The sequence below is a fragment of the Dermacentor andersoni genome, chromosome 6 (genome assembly GCF_023375885.2).
Source record: "Dermacentor andersoni chromosome 6, qqDerAnde1_hic_scaffold, whole genome shotgun sequence".
In the NCBI taxonomy this organism is placed as follows: Eukaryota; Metazoa; Arthropoda; class Arachnida; order Ixodida; family Ixodidae; genus Dermacentor; species Dermacentor andersoni.
Window position 1 is genome coordinate 47,677,374 of NC_092819.1, and position 22,071 is coordinate 47,699,444.

The following is a 22,071-nucleotide window of genomic DNA, read 5'->3' on the forward strand; positions in this document are numbered from 1 at the left end:
AGTAAGGGGTTGCGAACCGGATGCTCGCCTGGTTTACCTCCCTACCTTTCTTATCCTTTCTCTCTCTTCCTCCAGGTTCGGCTGGCTCACCCCGCCGAGGTCTTGAATACCTAAGTAGCCGAAGGCCATGTGTTAATCTGTATAAGGCTGTCACATTTTAAATGAATAAACAAAATATGATTTGCCGGGCGCCAGTTTTGAACAACGTATATTTATTGCAAACATTATGAAAGGTGTATAATTCTCAGGAGCGAGAGAGAGAGAGAGAGACAGAAAGCTATGAACAGGAAAAATGCAAAAAGGGCTCACTTAAACCAAAGTTTGTTAAATATCCCCAAGACTGCTTCGCTATGCATATGTATTAAGCGACTGATTCCGCACAGATTCTGCAGGTATCTCAACCTCATCTATTCGGAAATTATTAAAGCTATTTATTAGTACATTGCTTTAGTTCATTCTGCCAACAATCTTTAGCTTAATACTTAAACGTTCATCACACTACTGGTGGCGCATCTACTTTTTCCGCATCGCAGACAGCAAGCCAGTATTATACAGTATCTCTACGGCCTTGGTATGCCAAGCACGAAGTCCAACTTTTCAGTATGAAGTGCTGCCAGGCTGAGCGTGGCTGAAGAATCCTAACATCTACCAGTGTTTAATTTCTCGCCTATGGACAAAATGATGCATTTTCAAAAAAAAAATTTTGATTCTGTGGTTTTATGTGACAAAACCATGGTCTGATTATGACGCACGTCATTGTGGGGCACTCTGAATTAATTATGACCATCTGAGGTTCTTCGACATGTACTTAAATATAAGTACATGATCGCTTTTGCATTTTGCCCCCGTCAAAATGCAGCCAGGATCCAACTCGCTACCTCGAACCCAGCAGCGCCACAATGCCACAGCCACAGCAATGCCACAGCCAATAAGCTACCGCGGCGGGTAATGATACATTTTATTTTCACTGAGTCAACCTTGTTAGTTTTGAACATCTTTTGCAAATAGTATCGCAACTACTAATCCTGAGAAAAAGTGGTTTGCACTTGAGAGAATGCACTGTACTACTTTAGTTTGGGCATTGGTCGCATCTATTTACTGCACTTGCGCAAGTGTAGCACAATCAAGAGTGAATTATAATGCGGACGCATTTTAAACATGCTAGAAAAAAAATTTATACTTACTGCTATAACGCACTGGGCCAACACAGTTTGTGCTAGTAGAAGCAGCTAGTTTATCTCTACAGTGTGTCTGTACTCTTTCACTCTATCAGTTGCCACCTCTTAGCTAACGTACGCAAGTGGAATGGCGCGCCTCCGCCAGTCATAAATTGTGCAGCACCACCTGTCACATCAGTCATGTGGCAAAGCACTCTAGCAAGTTGACATGCAAAGCTCAGAGATGGCTTATTTGCATAAGTTGGGCGCTTGGTGGTCATGCATGGTGCATAAAAGCAAGAGCGCATGGATAAAGTTGCAGCTGCACAGTTTTGAAGGTAATGCAAGATGGGTGCACATTTAAACAGAAAAGGACATTGAATAAAGCCTTCCATTACGAATGTGTGTGTTTCTTTTTGTCTGGTTTAGTTTAGTTTACATTGAAATGTGCAGCGGCATATTTAAATGTAAGACAGTTGAGGGAACACTGGTTGCGCCGTCTTTGGTGTTGTCTTCCTTTTCTTGCATTGTCTGCATTTCCGTGTTAGAGTATCATTTGCATCATGTTTGTGAAAACTCAAATATGTTTGCGCTGACGAAGAATGCAGTTTTCTGATGTGGGGATGATGGAGGAATTGCTCTCCCAGAAGTAAAGCACCATCCTTAGACAAATATAAATGGAACGAAACGTAGACATAGGTTACTTTCACAGTTAGTTGGCATTTACGCTCGAGCCTATGCTGCATTGCATACAAAGCTATGCCATGTCTACTGATAATCACTAGGTTACAAACAAATGCAATGAGCCTGCAAAACTGCTCTGTCTACTTTTCATGCCATTAATCAGCTATATCAGACAAGCATGATTATCCAGTTTTCGCATGAACTCAAATGCACTGCTCTCTGGCTAGAGGCAAGTAATGTTATTAGTACGCTGTGTTGATTGTGCATACACTATATGATGAGCCAGCCTTTGGAGCTGGCAGTTTTAGGTAATCTGGAAACATCTTTGATGTGTTGTTACCGACTGTTTCAGCCACATGAAATTTGCCTTCACAAGCGCTCATTGTCTTAACGCTCCTCCTCAACATTGCAGAACCGAGCGCAGTGGCATGGCATCCTATTGTGCTCCTTGGCAATTCATCAGCTATTTTGTCAGTTCTCACTTTTAACACTTGCTCAAGGGGCATTTCTCAAACAACTCCTCACTCCAGGGATTGCTGAGGAAGAGTAATGTTAAAGCAGAGTGGCTACTTCAGTTGAGAGGCAACACTTGGTGATGGCGAGGCACATTTGTAAATGCAAGTCACTCTACTTGGTGTGTGCAAATTATTCTAGGCGACGGTAATTTTCACTTGTGAGCCACATGCAAGTTTCAGAGGCTACAGAGCTAGCAGGCAGGGTAAGAGTAACTGTACCATTGCATTTTATTCGTAAAACGTTTGCTGTGCTGAAGTGAACAAGATAAGTGAATGTTTACAATCCAGTAATGCCCAGTTTTACGAGTACATGCTTTTGACCTCGTGTTGAGTTATGTCTCCTCATTTGCATCTAAATCACGCAAGAAAGATGTGAAAGTTGACTCGTACAAATTCAATTTTTTTTTCTCCCTCACATTTCTACATGCAGGAAAGGTCACAGTGAAACAAAAATATTTTTATTTCGTCGTAGAAATAACTGTACATGTACACCCTGCAGTCAGTTGAAGGGCTGTGAAACCGCAGGAGAGAGAATTTGGCTTTGCCCATGCCATCCACTTTCCTTGCCTTTTCTTGTGTGGGTGCATTATGCTATGCAGAATGCAATGTGGTACTGAGCTCTCATCGCTTTCTTTCCTTTTTCCACAAGTAGACTGGTGCAGAGTCCTTTGTACCTTCCCTGACTTTTTTCACAGGTGGGTTCTTTTTGTCCTGTGGATAACAACAATAGTAAGCTTATAAGTAGGGTTTGGCATTCTTTATTTAGATGAATAAAAAAAATCATTTAGTTAGTAAGAATGTCATCATTCGGTTTTAGCCAAAAAGAGTCAGTGAAAGCCAATTTAAAAGATTACAATCAGTGTGCAGTTGTGAGCAGTGGCATAGCTAGGTCGTCTGGCACCCGGGGCCCATAGGTCTTCTATCACCCCCCCCCCCCCCGCCCCCCGGGTGTATTCGAGGAAGTCGAGGATATCAACGATTTCCGGGTGTCTTCAGACGTATATGACACCCCCCCCAGCGGCCCCTTGCACCCGGGGCCCACGGCACCCCCCCCGTTGCTGCGCCACTGGTTGCGAGTCTACACACTTCAATGCAAGGAGCCTGGCGAGGTTAGGATCAGGCATCTGCAACCATTACTTAAGCAACCTTTACTATTTACATCTATTTTACCTGCTGCTGTGACAACAATAAGGAGTGGGGAGAAAGGATGTTCGAAGAGGGGGCAGAGGAGTGCTGTGGCTACTGAGGTGGATGAATTAGGAAAGTGCACTGATTCTAATGTGACGGTGTACCTAACCAATTGTTTTTACATGTGTGATTTGTTGGAAATTTGTAACTGCATATTGTTACAAATAAAATCTCATTCTATTTGTGTTAGAATATTAAATTCCTGTGCAGTCATATCACCGTAGGGTGTTGTGCCCTTGGGAGACTGTTTCTTGAAAACTTTGCCATTGTGTGTGTTAGATGCAACTAACAGCGGTGAGCTGCAGAATCTGCAGTCATACAGCATATTTCAGCGTCAAAACATTTACCAACCAGATATCAACCGAAAAAAAAGAAAGAGCGAATTTTCGGGTGGAAATTTTAAAAAATGCACGCCGTATTTTGGGAAAACAAAAACCTAGAATGCTCAATCCTAATCACGAGCCAGTGCACTTGCTCCAGGGCATGAAGTGGAACGTAATGGCAAAAGCACAACAGCGTGACTGCTCCTGCTAAAACCTGATGTGCTCCAAGGTTGTGTTCATGTGGGCTGGCTTGTACATGGTCTATTAGGAAAAATGTTGTGAAAACAGTGCACAACAGGTGTCACTGTGTTAGATTCTCGCACTGCACACCCTCTTTGCATAGCTTTTCCAAATAAGCTGGATGAGCTCGCATAAGTTGGGGTTTGCTTTATCTTCAGCTCCACAAACCGTGCAAAGAGCAGCGGACCAGTGCTTAGATTTACATCAAGTTTAGTTCCCTATGCCTTGATTGGTTGGTTTATAAGATGTAAAATAGTTGTCACAGTGAATACTCCAGATCAATTTTGAGTGTCAGGGGTTTTTATCGTGCACCTAAATCCAAATACATAGGCTCTTTTGCTCTCCGCCCATAATGAAAAGTGGCTCCCGCGACCAAGCCTGATTATTTCTGTCGCTTCTAAACAAAAGGGTAAACTATAGAACTGTGTGCTTGTGCAGACTTCAGCAACAGTCAAAAGTTTACAAGTAATCAAGTTGGCATGTCCAATACTGTTGTAAATGCCAGAGAGTGTTGGTTGTGACCAGATGAAACGCCTTTGAGTGGAAACACAAATGAGAATAAATGTGCAGGATGGAGATAATGTTATAGGAAACTTACGAGAAGCTTCTTTTTCAAGACCATTTTCTGCTCAACCACTGTGAGCTCTTTCTGCCTCTCCAGTCGCTTGGTCAACTCTCGGTAGCTTTTCTTCATTTCATGTGTTGCTTCCTGAAAACAAGAAAACAGCCAATTAACATCAGATGCTGAGTGTTAATTTGCAAAAAAGAGAAATGAAAGATAAAACAATGATCGAATGTTAGGGCTTTCAAATCTCAAAGCTACACATTGGAGGGTTTCAGATTAACTTTAACGATTTGGAGTTTATTAACATGCACCTAAATGTAAGCAGGTCAGCAATGTTGCAATCTGCTCCAATCAGAACATAGTAGCATCAGGAATGGTTGACGCTTATTTGGCTACCATGGCGGAATGATGAAACTTCAGAGGAATAGTATCTCACTAAAATAAAGCTGATGCCACCTAAACTAGGTTAAGAAGAGTGGTAGGTGTTGGGGCACACTCAATTTTGTGGGCTTCCTGAACTATGATTATTCATTCAACATGTTGAAATCTCTTTATGGCACCTTTATCAGCAGTTTCTTAATACAGCTTTTTATTTCTCAAACAAAATTTACGAGGCATAATAAGGCAGAAAATAAACCACGAAAGCATTTCATTGTCAGGTAACACATTGCCTGTTTTCAGTGCAAGCCTCTTTTATCAAATCTGAAGGCCTTTTGTGATCTGCCACTAAAAATAGCTCCTCTTAGTAACCAAAGGTGCATCAGTAAACATGTACAGGACAATGGTGTTGTGTTGTCAACAAGAGTGGTGTAGACAGTATCACAGAACAAAGAGCGCTTGAAGGTGGCAAAAGCACAACACGAACACAGGCCACATGAGCAGGAACTGCTATTTAAGAGCCAGACTTCAATATGTACAGTAGCGCTTGATGATATCACATACAATTCAAAGAATCGCCACTAAAGCACACTATGTAAGAAGTACTACATGGTGCCACAAATAGAGTTGTTGAGAAGGCACTAATTATCTGAATCTGAATATTATTTGGAGAAAAAAAATTCAAATCTGTTGCTTCACTGTTGTTCTCCAAGCACAAATTGACTTCTGCTGAATCGGAAGGACTAAGAATATTTCTGCGCCTAGTGCCTCCTTTGGCCACAACTACAAGCTAATGCCCTACAAATATCTGATCTTTCTGTCTCAGTTGCCAGTAGTCAATTAGCTGCCTGACCGTCATGATGTGTGCAGGTGTGGCGCATGTCAACACCACAAAGACAATGACAATGCAGAAAGCTGGCAAATGTGCATCAATACAAATTTGTTGAGAACGAGGTTGGCGGGAAGCTGTAGCATGAGGCTACACAAGGCATGAGTGGAAGAAAAAGAAGCGAAGAGCATTTGGGGAGACGCCGGCAATTGTAGAAGAAATGGCAGGAGATGTAAGATGGCGTCTGAGACGCAGGGATAGCAGCCACTCGAACTCTCAGCCTGTGGTTGCAACAGGCTCCCACCTGGATGCAGGCGCCTCATCTAGTTCTTCCTGAAGCCTGCGACTGGTGAATGCCATAAGGGCACTCATCCCAGGCCTGGCCAGTGTCTCCAATACCCCAGACAAGCTCCAGCCAGTGAATGTTGACAAGAAACCCTGTCACTGTGCCGCTGACAATGTGCCAGGCTCCACACTCCAGATGTACTCATATCTGCTCTTCACACGTTAATCGCACTGACACGTTAACCGCATCATGCCCACTTCACATGTGAACGCTCTTCGTGCACCTTGAACAATTGCATGAACTTCAGCTTTCTTTCTTGTGTGTGTATTGTTTGCCCTGTGCGCTTCAAATATAGTTTGTTTTATGTGTGGCTTACAGGCGGCTTCATCATTTCCAATGACTTTTATCATGGTGCCTTTTATTTAAGCAAACTGAGCACAAAGCTAAATAGCTTCGTGACACTGACACAACGTTTTCAATACTGCATACTTTTGGCAACACTATCTACTGGTACATTGAGCAACCAAGGTAAGAAAATAAAGACAAGAGAAGATTATCATAGTTACTTCAGCATTTAACCATATCAATCTACCATTGGTAAAAAATATATGCTTCTTAGTGTTAGCAAATACAGCTTATCCGTGTTAGGTAAAGGACTAATGGCAACCGCACGACACCATTTATCTCTCTAAAAAATTGCAAGACCTTTAATACAGTGGAGCATGTTTCAGGGGTACAAGGGATTCCAAAACAGAATGCATCTATAAGAATCCAGTATCAGACCCTGCACCTCTTCAGGAGAGCTTTTGCCTCCATAAAGCTAGTGCACTGCAATGCACAACAATATAGGAGCATGGATGCATAACAGAACAATGCTGCAAGCTTCCTTTACGACTGTAAAGCTAATGGCACATTCAATTGGTTTCTACTCTGCTCTGGCTCGCTTTGCAGTGCCTTCTAAAGACTGGAGCAAGAGAATACTTGCCCAAGCCGAATGTTCAGCAGCTGTTGGATCTTAAGCACTCTACCAGTTCACGGGTGGCAGCACCTCTGAGCATTAGCAAATGGCTAGAGGTTTGTTTCTGTAGCAACATATCCGCAAGCACGGTCAAGGAGTTCCTAACAAGCATTTTTTCGCGAGAGGGTTATCTTGAGGAGGTAGCCTCTGACAACGGGCCACAGTTCACTTTAGGTGAATTTACTGAATTCCTTCAAGAGTGGGCCATCCGCTTGTCTCACTCCTCAGTTTGTTACCCACAGGCCAACAGAGCGTTTTAATCGAACACTGAAAAACTCTATCCAAGTTTCTCTTCTGGAGCGGCGACCACTCCATCAAGCAGTTACGAAATATCTGGGCGTCTATAGATGCACTTCACAGGCCACGACTGGCATTACTCCAGTGGTCTTATTGCATGGCAGAATGTCCCAAACAAGGTTGGATGTGGTTGGCTTTTCAGCACCAGCCTTTACTAAAGATCCAGCTAAGGAGCTATCACAATAACGCCAAAGAGTCAAGCAGCAAGCAATATGCTGACAGGAGAAGGAAACGACGATAACTGTAGGCGATTTCGTTCCTTTGAAACCGTCTGTCTGCTTCAAAGGAGACTTGGAAATTTTGCCACCAACTGAAGTCGTGAAGAAGCAAGGGTGTTCCTCCTCCGGCTACAGAATGGCAGGACCAGAAACACAGGAAATCCTGCTGTGGTGGTGCAAACGCCGCTTCATTCTGCTATGCCAGCGCCTACTATGGTTGTGCAAATGCCGCTGCATTCTGCTGCGCCGACTCTTGCTGTTACGGTGCAAACACCACTGCCTCCTGCAGCCGTGGTGCACCTGACTTCCTCCGGTGAGCTGCAGTCGCAGCCTCCTGTAGCCATGCTGCACTGGACTCCCTCCAGTGAACAACAGTCACAGCCTCTGGTGGTAAAGCCTGCCGCCACTTGAGCAGCCACCTGGCCACAACGAGAACACGGACGACCTGTTTGGTTGACGGACTTTGTGCCGAGGTAGTGTTTTTGCCGAGGTAGCATATGTTTTAAGTGAACTGCGCATGTTCCCTCGTATACTAACTCCTGCTAACATCACTAACATTCTAAATAAGAAAGGGAGTATGTTGTGATTTAAGTTCACTTTTGGTTTTGCTTTTGTTTCTTTCCCCCGAGAGGAGGCGTTGTTCCAGCTGTATATATATTCGTGTACTTCCGAATAAGGTGGTTGTTGCAGTCCAAGTATCGGACTGTTCAGACACTCTTCAATTATAACAAACGTGTTCCGTGTGCTCAGTTTCAACCAGCTAGATTTAAAGCGCACCACCAGAGCACTCGAAAGTGAACAACTGAGTGTGCAATAACAGTGTGTGGCTTTAATTGCCATGTAGTTCCCACTTGCCTTGATCACATCCTCTGGAATATCAGCAATGGATTCCTTGTGAAGAGTTTCGAGTTTGGGTCGGTTGAAGGCTCGGCCCAACAGAGATGGGTGAGTTTCCAGCTTCTTGGCAAAATCAAAGGTCTGAGCTAGAAAGAATTAAAGGCCAAATATGTTGGTTGCAAGTGCTGCACTGAAAATATAAGCAGTCAGATCAGGCTATGCGCATATGAGGTTGCATAACTAGAATGTCTCATGACATGTTATACACTGGCCTTCCTTCCTTCGAAAATGTTTTATAATTTCAATAGTCTGCTCCAAAGGCTGAAGCACACACATCCACAATGCTAAGGCTTTTAAACAGAACGCTCAAAACACAGGGCAACAAATCTGGCCATTACGAGGATAAAGTGCAACGAAATTTGTACTGGCTGGCTACTTGCATGCTTATTCTTTTGTGGTAGCCGTGCACACTACTTTTGAGGAGCAAATAATTCACCAGTTTGCAAGGCTAATACGAAAAATAAGCCAGCGGTATATACATATGGGCCTTGACAAGCAGACTTACAGAATTTACACAACAAAACATAATAGACTGCTATACCTTCTTTTTTGGAGTCCACGAAAAATGTGTGAGTTTTCACTCGCCCACTGCTATCATCGAGAAGGTGGAGGTTTGCTTGAAGTCTCTCTATTTTCTAAATAGAAAAAATGGACGAGTAGACAAATTACTAAAGTGACTACTCCAGATAAAGCACACGGAACACTAACACGACAGGAATCCCCAACTTTGATACCTTTGCTTCGGACACACGCTTTGCGGTGACGTAGTTCACATCTTGTGTCTGCATAAGCTTGAGCTGTGCTGGTGTGAATTCTTGACCTTTCACTTTGTCGTGGTGTTCGCCTCCCTGAAATGTAAGCAAGAGGTCGCAGTATGCACCATGACAGGGATGATTGCGCATTGTCTCGTGCGCGAGCTTACATCGAGCTTGGCGTTGACCATATGAAAGTAAAATTCATCCGGATTTCTAGTGAGCGCTCGCTGGCGTAGTCGCTTTAGTCGCTTTTGTTTATTCTGGTAGTCCCTGTGAACGAGGAAGATTAACGTGTGTAGTTGCAGGCATACAGCACGTTGTGCAGAAGCGAGAATAATAACGCCACGTATCAATAATAAAATTACCTTGCTCTGAGCTTGTAGTCCTTTTTTTTCTCTAGTACACCCAGGTGACGCCTGGCCTCGGGCTGAAAGGCAGAAAAATTATACAGCGCTCGGTACCCCAGTTACACACACCCGTCACGTGGATCGAGAAGTGTGCGGACTTACCTGCTGTCGCTCTTTGTGTATTCTCTGGCCCGCCTTCGCTGCTTTCGCGAACGAGGACATCCTTACGGGCGTCGATCAAGCGGCAAAATCACGTCAGTAAAGCACAACTGCTACAAGCACACAATCCCGGTGGAAAATGTGACGCTGTAGGCTGCCATGCTTACATTGCGATGACGATGAGAATGACGTGCCAAGAAAAAGCACAACTAAAACCGAAACCGGAACTTGACATTTTTATGGCCGCACAACCAGCTCCTTGGAAAAAGGTGTTCTGGTGCAACGTTTAAAGAATTCAACGATTCACAGGCATTGTGATCTTACCGATTGATTTCTAACTGAGTCTATGGAAGTACTACCAGGGCAGAGGTCTTGCATGAAAGTACTGCGCACGCTGTCGTTTTGGGCAACGCGTTATCTCGACGGCCACGAATTCGTGCCGTACGTTTTCATCCACTAAAAAGATTGGGGAGCTTCCTTAAGAATTAAGGCATATTCTAAGTAAAAACCATAACGACAATGGCCTCACTTTTATAATGACTACTTTTGACTCACAAATCCTGACTGACTTCGTATTCATGGACACAGGAGTAAGTTTGAGGTGGCTAAATAAACGGAAGCGTGGCAGTATCAAGCACTTTCGCAACATTCCCTTGAAAAAATGGTTGTCGCTGTATAATGTTTTTCGTCAAGCCAAAGCGTGCATCATAATCAACGGCTCCCCATGGAATAGGGACAAAACATTTCTTTTTCTCCCCTAACACAAGAATTACTCAAATTAATCTTTCCAAACGAAATTGTTAAAAAAGTTACATTATGCAGTTTTAGGGTGCCAAAGCCACGATCTGATTATGAGGCACGCCGTAGTGGGGGACTCCGGAAATTTAGACAACTGGGGTTCCTTAAAGTGAACCTGAATCTAACTAACTACACGGGTGTTTTCGCATTTCGCCCCCATCGAAATGCGGCCGCCGTGGCCGGGATTCGATCCTTTCATATTTTTATGTAGACCATCTCCATGCGGAATGTACAGCCGAAAACGTGACAGAAATGCAAGTTTTGCAACTTCAGGATTATTTTCCTCTGAGAGTTCACTGTTGTAGCGTGCCAAAATATTTTAGCCAGTTATTTTGACACAAGACTACCAAGCAGTTAAGAGAACAACAGTGGATAAATGCGAAGGGATTAAAAAAAGAAGAAGAAGAAAAATATAAAATGTCCCAAGGCGGATTTTTTTGCCTGCATAATAAGAACATCAAATGTGAGGTTGTGGACTACAAAGGAGAGTGGACAGTAAAGAACAATCTAAGTTAATGAGACGAAATTTCCATTCTTTTCCCCAATGATAGGTTTCATTTTTTTTATTTCTTCTTGCACATCCCGTATCGCTTTAAAGGGTAGAACTAAAATGACACTCAGGCAGTAAATATATATATATATATATATATATATATTTCGCAGTATATATTTTGAGAAAGCATTTCTTTGGACGTTGTAAATGCTCACAGCATTAAAAAAAATCCAGCTGCTGCGTTTTGGCGTGGATCAAATGACCCAAAGTCCAACTTTTTTTTTTGTGCTACGTGAAGGTCCTGGGTCCAAATCCTCCAACTATTAAGATATATACTGGCACGCGTTAGAGCATCTTAAATATTTGTCTGTGTAGTAGTTATTTTTACAAACCACTCTCGATGTCGGTAACCATGAATATTGGTGCGTAGGAAGAAACGTGCGCCGAACTCGTTTGCATTTTTTTATGCGCAACGTCATCATGCCTAGACTAGTGGAATAAACTTTACTGTACGTCATGACTTCCCAATAATGTCGATAACGCCAGCTCCTGTGTTTTGAGACCAGCTTTAAAATGTCAAGTGAAAATATCTTATGCTTCACAACGTTCACCCTTAGCTAAATTCGCTCCTTTTGTGAGCGGCAAAAAGTGTGGTAGAGCATGTACAGATCGAAAATATATCTTTCAGTACTTCTTTCAGGTGGGGCCAAAAGGTTGGGGGTGGTGGAAAGGAGGTGTCCGGATGCATAAGGGTAACTAGGGGGAGGTGGGGGGGGGGTCGGCACGCCCCCCCCCCGAAATTTCCTGGCGACTTCCCTCCCTCCCCCTTTCCCATAGAACAGAATGTTTCAGGAGGTGGGCTCCCAAAGAGCGACACGGATGAAAGGGAAAGCTTGAATGTGATAGCAAGGCGAGGGCTATAGTGGCGGTCCGAAGGGCGCGGGGGGGGGGGGTTGTTATGTGTGCGATCCCCCCTCCTGTGCATAGAACATTGCGGCACCACTCACGGGGCGCCTCTACCTCATTCCGGATCGTGTTAACCATAACTGCTGAGGGGGGATCAGCGCTAAATATTCCACACACAGATAAAGATAGGACGAGCGCGTGCATAAAACTTGGGGTGTTGCTCTCCACCAGGCCTTCGTGTCTTCGAAGAGGTTCTCATTTCTGGTACTTGATCGAGTCGTCGACCACTCTGCGCGGAAGGAAAGCATTCCGAAATTATCGTGACTTGCTTGCCTAGGAAACGCATAATAAGTAGCCCCCTTTCTTTCTTTCTTTCTTTCTTTCTTTCTTTCTTTCTTTCTTTCTTTCTTTCCCTTGTCTCTGACTTTCATAATGTCAATAAACTTGAGAAGAGCTTGCTGTCAGGCCAGTTTGTACGCTCTGGTAAGAATGAAAACAGCGCAAAAAACTGGACAATAAAGAAAGACCCACAGAACACTGATTTGCGTAAGACAAAATATATCAAGGACTCGGCCAGGGAAGCTAAGAAGCCGCCACAACAGACAAGTGTGAGGGGGTGTGGGGCAGAAGGTGAATGGGCTCGAAGTCCACGCAGAAACAAAAATGTAGGAATTAATGTTAGGGGCCCCCGCACCATTCAACAACCCAGTGAATGTTGAAAAGTGCGACAGTGACTAACGGAAAAGAACTTTAAGAAGGGGAGTGGGCTGACGGATACGGGGAAGTGGGGGGAGGGCGCATTTAATAAAAGGGGTCAAGAACAAAGTTGACGTATAATTATGGACATAGGGAGAGCGTCTCGTCACTGCCCGATCACTGAACATCAGACGGCCGTGGTCAACCACCCAGCTGAGGCTCACCTATACCCCGTCGTAACACGTGCTGATTAATTGCTGCGGAGAGCCCATCCTAACTAAACGTCTCGGCAGTTTTCAGAATAGACGGGTGTCAGGAGACACGGCACTTTCAAATCTCACGGAGCTACTGGCCCTTAACGTACTGCGAACTACTGACGCCGTAATTTTAAGAAAGGCTTCTAAACAGGAAGCAGTCCTGCTTCGGACTGTCTGCTTCATCAATACCCGAGTGTGATCAAATAACAATATGCATCGCGTGGTCACTAGAGTACCACGATCGCAAGTTACTTACAAACATGTCTTCAGACAAGTCGGACAGCAGGTCATCAAAAGTGAGTGAAGCGTGTATCATATGATACTATCGAAGGTCTAACGCAAAGATTCGTTCCTGCATTTTTAAATCTAGAATAATATAGCATGCGCTATTGAGTGATAGGCGACTTGCAAAATAGTGCCCGCCCTCTTCCGTACGTAGCCGTGGCCGCACTACTCACTTGAACATGTGGCTGGAGAACAACGGTTACCTCCACTGCTACCTGGGCTGCAACTACAGTCTGGCCTGCAAACAAGTAGTGCTGTCTTGGTTGTGTTTGGCCCCGTCTTTATCGCTGTTCCTTTATCCAAGTCATGTAAAAGATAGGTGATCGACATACATTATATAAATTCATCAATTCGTAAATGAAATTTTAAAAAATCATCATTTTTAGATATGCAGCATAAGGGCGATAGCGTAATTTGATGCGAAGTGGCTGCACACCTTAGCAATGAAAAGCTTTTGTTGTCAGAAGTCAAAGTGTTGTTTCGGAAACGCAAAAACGTGCATCGTCGTAGTTAGAGCATCCTTGTCCGGGGAGTTCTAAGAGTTTGTCTTAGCGTGGTGTGGTGTACAACCCCTCCCCCCATATATATATATATATATATATATATATATATATATAGAGAGAGAGAGAGAGAGGTAATTGTCTGTGGACAACTCCCCCTCCCCAAACCCCGAAATAAATGTGCACTATACTAGGCTGAAATCGGAGCTCGTTTCGATAGCAGACTTTGCCGCGCTGCAAAAGCGCACCTTAACTTTATTATTATTACGATAGCAATTATCTGGGCACTCCAGGCGCATTTCTGCCGTCGCCGTGATGTTACGTGTATAGTCCAAGAGAGATAACATCGTCGCCGCGCACCGTATGTTGTTATAATAATAATAATAATAATAATAATAATAATAATAATAATAATAATAATAATAATAATAATAATAATAATTACTGTTATTGCGAGAGAGCGATTAACTTTATTTTGATCGCGCACGGGGAGGTGTCGGATTCCCGTGTTCAGTGGAAGCCCGGCCCCATTGGCGGTGCTAGCATTTTCGGTCCTGGCAACGCCACCTCTCACCGCTTTATAGTACGCGGTTTGTTTGTGTTCATTTCTCTCTCTCTCTCTCTCATTCCACTGTTTCTATTTTATTGCGACAGCAATTATATTACACTCCAGGCGCATTTCTGCCGTCGCCGTCGCCGTGAGGTTCCGTTTAAAGTCCAAGGCCGCCGCGCGCCGTATGCCGTATGTGCGAGCGAAAGCGTGCGAGTGTGAGCCGGCGAACGCGGCTCAATCTTGTGTGCGCGAGCGAGAAAGGCGAGGCGGAAGCGCGCCCTCTTCTCTCGCGCATGAGACACGGGATTGAGGCTCGGAAGGGCTGCGTTCTTCTCCAGCGACCGCTGCTTACGTCGCGGACGTGCGGGCGCCGCATCTTGAAAGCGATCTGCGACGTGTCCAAAGTGCGCGCCCGCGCGGGCCTCATCTTCAAAGCGATCTGAGATGTTTGCTGAGCGCGCGTAGCGCCGGTAGCTTCGTATGCGCTGTGCTTTCGACGATTCGTTCGCGTTGAAGTGAGAGATGGGCGGAGGTCAATTGGCTCGCGGCTGCTGCCGCGATTCCTCACTCCAGCATTTTGTCAGCGAGTTTCCGCTGTCGACGAGCGAGATGTGTTCATGTTTACCAGTGCGTGCGTGACACCGTGCTTAATTGTTAATTTAGATAGTAACCGAATGTTTACAAGCTTATACAACCGATAAAACTACTATCCTTACTTCGTATAGCTATCTACTAATTCGCTATCTCAATCGATGCTTCGCCTTTCGGGCGAAACTGCGACTTTTTTATCCCCCTACTCTTTCCCCCCATGCAGGGTAGCCAACCGGAACTATCTCTGGTTAACCTCCCTGCCTTTCTATGCATCCATTCTCTCTCTTTCTCTTTCTCAGCACTGTCGGATCAGCTTTCGCCGTTTTCCCAAGGGCAGCTCGCACTGGCTTGGCAAAGAGGCCCAAATATAGCCCCCATCCGAAACGCCACGCACGAGCAGTGGAAGACGATGCTGACCAGCTTTATGATCAGAGTTTGAGCATATAGACTCTACATATAATCAAATGTCGATCTTCATCGACAACAGAGAGAATTGAGTGTGATACGCTATGTGCCCGCGCCGACACATTACTCAACTATAAAATACTACATAAATACAAACCTTCATACAGAAACTTTATTAGACGGAATTAGCATAGAACTGAAAGTGCAACTATATATCTGAATAGATGGTCACTTATGTTACATCCGACTCCTCTGAAAGATGCCAAACGAGACCGCAGATCGCGTGAAAGAAGGCATATTAATTAGTAAAGCTGTATACATCAGCTTTACTTATGATTTTACGTGCTTTTTGCCTCTCGAACAAAATTATTGTCTTCAGTTCAAATGGAGATGTTCTTTTTAAAAATATTTCATTCATATACGTGAGAAAGAAAGCAGTGAATCCCTCATATTTTGTTGTGTTTGGATATCATTCGTTAATCCTCAAAGCAGCTTTGTTTATATTTCTTGATTAATTTAAACTAACCTAAATGCTCGTTTGACAGTACATATATGTAAGAAGACCATATGGATTAATAACTAAATGAGACACAGCGCATATAAAAAGATGTACACGTATGAACTTATCGTATAAGCTGTTCGTCCGCAATAATACTGAAAAAAAATTCACGCATATTAGTTTAATTGTGATGTCCTTGTCAACCCTACAGCCTCAAGCGTCTATATTCGGGACAAGTATTCCACTATGGGAATAGACCACGTGAACTCGGAAAACGGAGGAAAAAAAAGAAGGGAAAGAAGCAGTATTGCGCGGCGTCTATGCCAGTCTGACTGTTCTCAATCCCTCTCTCTCTCTCTCTCTCTCTCTCTCTCTCTCTCTCTCTAAGTGTCACGGATATAAACGTAACTTAAATTTACTTTTCTCACGGCTTCCGATTCTTGACCAATATAGCAGTCAGTGGGTACGCGCCGCTCTTATTAAGCATCATCGTCATCATTGTATCTAGCCTTACCATTCACACATTTACTACAAAGGAAGTACCGATATTCAGCAGAGTTGATAAACAATATAAAGGCGTAAGAAAAGGCGTCGGATTTCTATAACACACATACATATGCACAAAAATTTTCAGAAGATAATATAGCGTGCTTTTCTTTTGTCAGCTCACTCTTACATTCGATCCTACAGAATGCACGATAAATATCCTATACGATTTGTTTCTTTCCGCTGTTAAATATGGAAAATAGGAGCCTAAATCGAATTACTACTTACAAACGACGCGCAGACAGCGGTCTGCTTTAATTTAACTGAAACACCAAACAGTCACGCGCGAGCGCGAGCCCGCTTGTCTCGACGGAAGATGAAAAAGAAAGACGACGGCGGAGCTTCCTCCGAAGGGGCCGCGCTGTGAGCACGTAACGCAGAGCTCTGCGTAAATACGAAGCATCCCCGGCTGATCGTGCATGGTAAGAAACCTTCTTCGTAACTCCTCTCTTAGTTGCGATGGCAGGGCTTTCTCTCGTTTTGTGGCGCCTCGAGTATGAGGCTTATTGAATTCTCGACACGACGCTTCGCAGGCAGACACGTATGCATGCCGTCGGCGCTAACGGCCGTCGCCAGAGGGCTCCCTCCTCGAATTAAGCGACGACGCGTTAACGTGGCTGCGTATAAACGCTCGCTTTAAACGTTCTTTCCCTATCGTCACTGCCAAGTCATACGAATTAAGGGCCCGTTCAGGGACGCTTCCCCATTAGAATTTGAGTTGTGCGTATAAATGCATCGGTGGGTCGATACTAAAGTTTGACAAAGGCGACGCAAATCGCGAAGTTCCTAAACGAGGTACATTTTACTTGCTTTCTTCTTTCAGGCCGTTATGGCACGGTACACGATTAAGGAGGCGCTCTTCCGCGAAGTACGTGCTTAACTTCCAGCGCCGCTCCAGGAGGGAGGGAGGACGTCCACCTGAAGTAAGTGGAATCTGTGAGTCTGTTTATTCACTTGCCGTCGTCCCGTCGTGTAACATTCGCACTTCTGCCTGATTCTTTTTTCTTTCTTTTTCAAAGGATACAATATGGTCAGGCATGCGGGTTGTTCCAGCCCGCGTCCGGCAACGATGGCTGAGGAATGTGTTCGATTTTAGAAATGGTCGACAATCAACGATTATTACCGAAGCGATTAATAATAATAATATTTGGGGTTTTACGTGCCAAAACCACTTTCTGATTATGAGGCACGCCGTAGTGGAGGACTCCGGAAATTTTGACCACCTGGGGTTCTTTAACGCGCACCTAAATCTAAGCACACGGGTGTTTTCGCATTTCGCCCCCATCGAAATGCGGCCGCCGTGGCCGGGATTCGATCCCGCGACCTCGTGCTCAGCAGCCCAACACCATAGCCACTGAGTAACCACGGCGGGTACCGAAGCGATTACCAAGATGTTAACGAACTTCCCTATATCATTTTAAGTAGCTATAATTTATATAACTATATTGTACTACTATCTTATATTACCATATGTTATAGTAATATCTGGCATGCCTCATGATCAGAAAGTGGTTTTGGCCCGTAAAACCCCATAATTTAATTTAATTATAGTAATATATCTAAAGCTCTTACGTTGTGGCGATATCTTGTGCACTTTGTCGACAAGAGCAGAACTTTGTGATCAGATAAATATTGGCGCCGGGTTTGGTCCACCTCCGCAAAACGTTAATACAAGTCCCACCTTGAGACTACTTGAGATAGAAGGCGAAGCCAAGCGCCATTAATTCATATTTGGCTATATTGAGGCTTCCATATGCCGACGCCAACGGCTGAAGCGAGCACATCTGCAAGCCACTATAGCGACGTGAAACTGAGCAGTGACCACGAAACTACTGTCATCATTCTGTCCATTTTTTTAAGAAGCTGGCTCCAGACAGATTCTCACATATGGCACAGCCAGGCCCAATGTTTTACATCCGCCCTGCCACGGCGCTGTCCGGTATCACTCCGTCTGGCCTGTTGGCCTGACGCAGGTCAGCCAGTCATGTCAATGGAAGGTCCTGTATTGCACAGCCAAATGCTCAAAACTCATGGCTTTCAAGCGGTAAATGACGTCTAACCTCTCGCCCCGCCTCTTCCGTGTTTTAGACGCAGGCGCGAAATAAAGGCGTGCAGTGCAGAGCCGAGCCCGACGGCACATCCACCATGAGTCGAGGCAGCCGAACTGCTACGCAGCGCCTGCGACTCGAGTACTCCAAGCTGCTCCGCGAGCCGGTGCCGTACGTGTCGGCCCACCCGTTGCCGGCCGACATCCTCGAATGGCACTTCGCCGTCAAGGGGCCCGAGAAGACCCCGCTAGAGGGCGGCGTCTACCACGGCAAGCTGCGCTTCCCCGTCGACTTCCCCTTCTCGCCGCCCTCCATCTACCTGATCACGCCCAACGGACGCTTCCAGTGCAACACCCGCCTGTGCCTCAGCATATCCGACTACCACCCGGAGTCCTGGAACCCGTCGTGGTCCATGTCCTCCATCCTGACCGGGCTGCTCAGCTTCATGGTGGACGAGACGCCCACGCTCGGAAGCCTGGACACCACGGTCGAGCAGAAGCAGAAGCTGGCCCGCGAGAGCTTGCGCTTCAACCTGGAGGACAACGTGTTCTGCGAGCTCTTCCCCGAAGTCGTCAAGGAAACGCGCGCAGTCCTGGCCGCCGATGCGGCCGTCAAGGGGGACTGCCCGCAGGTTCCCTGAGGCGCGGCAGCGTCAACTGCATGGGCTCCCGCACCGCCATGCGCTCCTAACCTCCTCTTTCTAAGTCCACATAGCGTACAGGCTACAAAGCTAGTCTCCTTGAACTGAGGTCTTCGTTAGACGTGGGCCCAAGCTTCAAGATGCTCCACGAAGAAAGGAGTGTTCGCGAACAATGCATAATGCGAGTTCGTAACACGTTGACGCATGCAAGAAGAAAGCCGTTGGCCTTTGCCTTACTTCGCACCGCACGTCGCTCTAGGAGTTCGTCGCAGTGTGCAGATGCATTATTTGCGAAACGAAACGACTGCTGCGTAGGTCCTCTCGTCGCGAATCCCGGTGCGCGGTGCACTGAACACGACTTCGCTTCGAAACTTTTCAGGAGGTTAAGGAAATTATGCAATAAAATGTACCAAGTGCGGGAACGTATGTGCTCATTATTTTCAGATGAACGAGTTCAGTGTGCTAGCGTCTTGCATCGCCAAGTGAAAAACATCCAACCGGTAGGCAGGCTAAACGTACCTTTATAGATTCAGCATATCAAAACATTTCGCTCTGTATAGTTGCTTGGAGAGAGCTTCCCAATCCCACGACATCCCCTTTAGGCGCCTATTTTGGTCACTGAAAGTTAGTTTCACACCAAATTTCCGGTATCTTCAGAATAAAACGTGCAGCTGCAGAGCGACTGAATTTTAAATTATTCGGCGAGTTTTTTAAAGTTATACAGAATGTAGATTCCATGCGAGGACTCTTTACAGGAACGAGAACGAGAACGTCCAACTCTTTCTTCATGTCTAGCATGCTTGGAAAGCAGCTATCCAGACATTTGAAAAAATAAAAATATACCCGGTGAAAAACGCCGTAAACGGTAGTGAAATACGTGAACCCACCACATGACGACGTACTGAACCGAGAGTGAACACTCGTCGATCTTTCAACTCGTTTTGATTTAAAAAAAAACATTAAAACTTGCAGTTTGAATATGTTGCCAGTGGATGTTAACACCCACTGGTACATACTGGGTGGCTAAATAAAATAAAGTAAATCAAAGAATGCGCTAAGTGTAATTCATCTTTCCATTAACAGATCGACGTGCTTTAGAATGCCTGTGAGCCGATGTTCAGACTTTATGTAGGAAGTTAGTTTTTTTTTGTTACGCAGGACAGATGCGGGCGTACCTCGTCAACATACAAGCGTTACACTATAAGCCCATTCGCTGGTGCTTTCATTCGGCGTCTTAGTAGTAGCTAGTGACATCCAATTACTCAATGTCCCATGTTGGCACTAAACTGTCAGAAACTGACAAACCGCAAAATTTGGAGAAGAACCAAAGAAAGTTATTGCTTTAAGATTTGTTTTTGTTTTTTTTGGTGCTTATGGATGGCTTTTGCATGCCGAAAACCATCCTTTTCTTCTTCTTACTGGGCGATACTTTGATGCATTTCTGTCATTTTCTTTTCTCACTTACCATATTCACCTTACCACTAGAGTTTCTCACTATAGTGAGAAACTCTATCCCTTACTATATCGCCGCCTCGAACCATTGCCAACCACACCAAAAGAGGTGTAGAGGGCGCTGGTAGCGACCATCTTTTTCTATATTTCTATGTAGGCGTTTCCCTTTGCGTATGTTTGAAGGAATCAACATAATAATTCACTGCTGCCGGATTAAGCTCTGGCAGACAATGAACGTTGGCACTAGCCTGCCATGGCAGGCCTTCCCGACTTGCCTGCTTCTTCAACTCTCAACGCCATCGTTAAAAAAGAAAAATATTAATACATCTTTTCAGATTTCATTTCATTTATACCACTTCGTTTCGTGTCCCTCTTTCAGTATGGTTGACCCCTCGAGATTGCTGCTCGCTGGCATACGCTGTAGCTCGCAGCTTGCACTACGTAATTTCCCTTGAGGCCCTTTCTTTTCTCTTTCCTCTCTTTCTCTCTCTCTATCTCTCTTGCACACACACTCAGGACCAACGTACGCCTAATAAGCAATATTGTTTGTTCAGAAGCGCAACACTACAGAAAGGTGATCCTTAGCTATGCTTACAGCGCAAGGCTTCGCGTGGACGAAAGAAGGCACTGGAACAGAGACAGTTCTTTCTTTCGTCTCTTCTTTCGCCTCTTCTGACACCCACGTGAAGCTTTTAGCTGTACACATAGTTAAGGTGTAGTCTAGGCACTATGGTTAAAGGATTACTCACCAACTAGCCCGAACATTTACATTGCTAAAAAAAAAAATTACCGACGATTACGTTACTTCCTAATGCGAAATTTGAGCGCAGCAAATAAGCTGTTTCACCTTTTCGATAGATTGAGGCAAAGAAATCGAGCAACACATGTATGCGCTATCACAGAATTTCTTTTTTTATTTTTCACACGTATTCCTTTAACAAAGACTCCACTAACAGTTCTTGACAGTCATGAAGGAAGCTTTGTGGTCGGAGAAATAGACTGATATATGTTCGACTTGGTACACCAATGCTTGATTCTCAAAGACGAGATCTATACAAGTGCCTCGCGAGGTTGTCACAGCCGTGGGACGCGTTACGAGCGAGAGGAACGGGATGTTCTCCCGCATAAGTGTTAGGAAATTGCTGTTTGTCTTTATGTCAACATTAAAGTCCCCCACTACTAACATCGGTGTGGATCGATGGACGGTTAATGCGAGTTGCAGGAAGTGCACGACGTCTTTCGTGAGTGCGGTAGGGGCGAAGTAGGCAGCTACTACGAGCAAGATAATTTCGCAGTGGCGAACGGCAGCGGCAATTTCGGCTCGGGCGGTGCACATATACAGATCCGCCGCCACCGATCTGGCTCTCTGATTGCCACCGCACAGGGGTTGCATTGGAGGAGGAGCGAAGAAAGGAATTAAGTTCGAGCCGGCGCTTTGACAACCGGAGACTCGCAGGAAGAGGGGGGAGGGGGGCGGCGTGTACACCCAGCGGCAAACGATGGGGGCAGAAGCGCGCGCAGCAAGCGGACAACACGATAAAGGGAG

General features: G+C 45.1%; 1 protein-coding gene and 1 pseudogene across 1 annotated transcript; one reads left to right on the forward strand and one right to left on the reverse strand.

Moving 5' to 3' along the window:
* Nucleotides 1–2,798: 2,798 nt before the first annotated feature.
* Nucleotides 2,799–10,033, reverse strand: LOC126522052 (probable U3 small nucleolar RNA-associated protein 11). Its single transcript, XM_050170835.3, has 8 exons — nt 9,860–10,033; nt 9,716–9,777; nt 9,518–9,620; nt 9,330–9,443; nt 9,137–9,230; nt 8,554–8,681; nt 4,706–4,816; nt 2,799–3,067 (listed from the first exon to the last, which is right to left on the reverse strand). Exons 1-8 carry the CDS (start codon nt 9,917–9,919, stop codon nt 2,978–2,980), a joined length of 762 nt encoding a protein of 253 aa, XP_050026792.1. The 5' UTR covers nt 9,920–10,033; the 3' UTR covers nt 2,799–2,977.
* A 6,652-nt stretch (nt 10,034–16,685) lies between these two features.
* LOC126522053 (ubiquitin-conjugating enzyme E2 J2 pseudogene) lies at nt 16,686–20,038 on the forward strand (annotated as a pseudogene).
* The last annotated feature ends 2,033 nt before the right edge of the window (nt 20,039–22,071 follow it).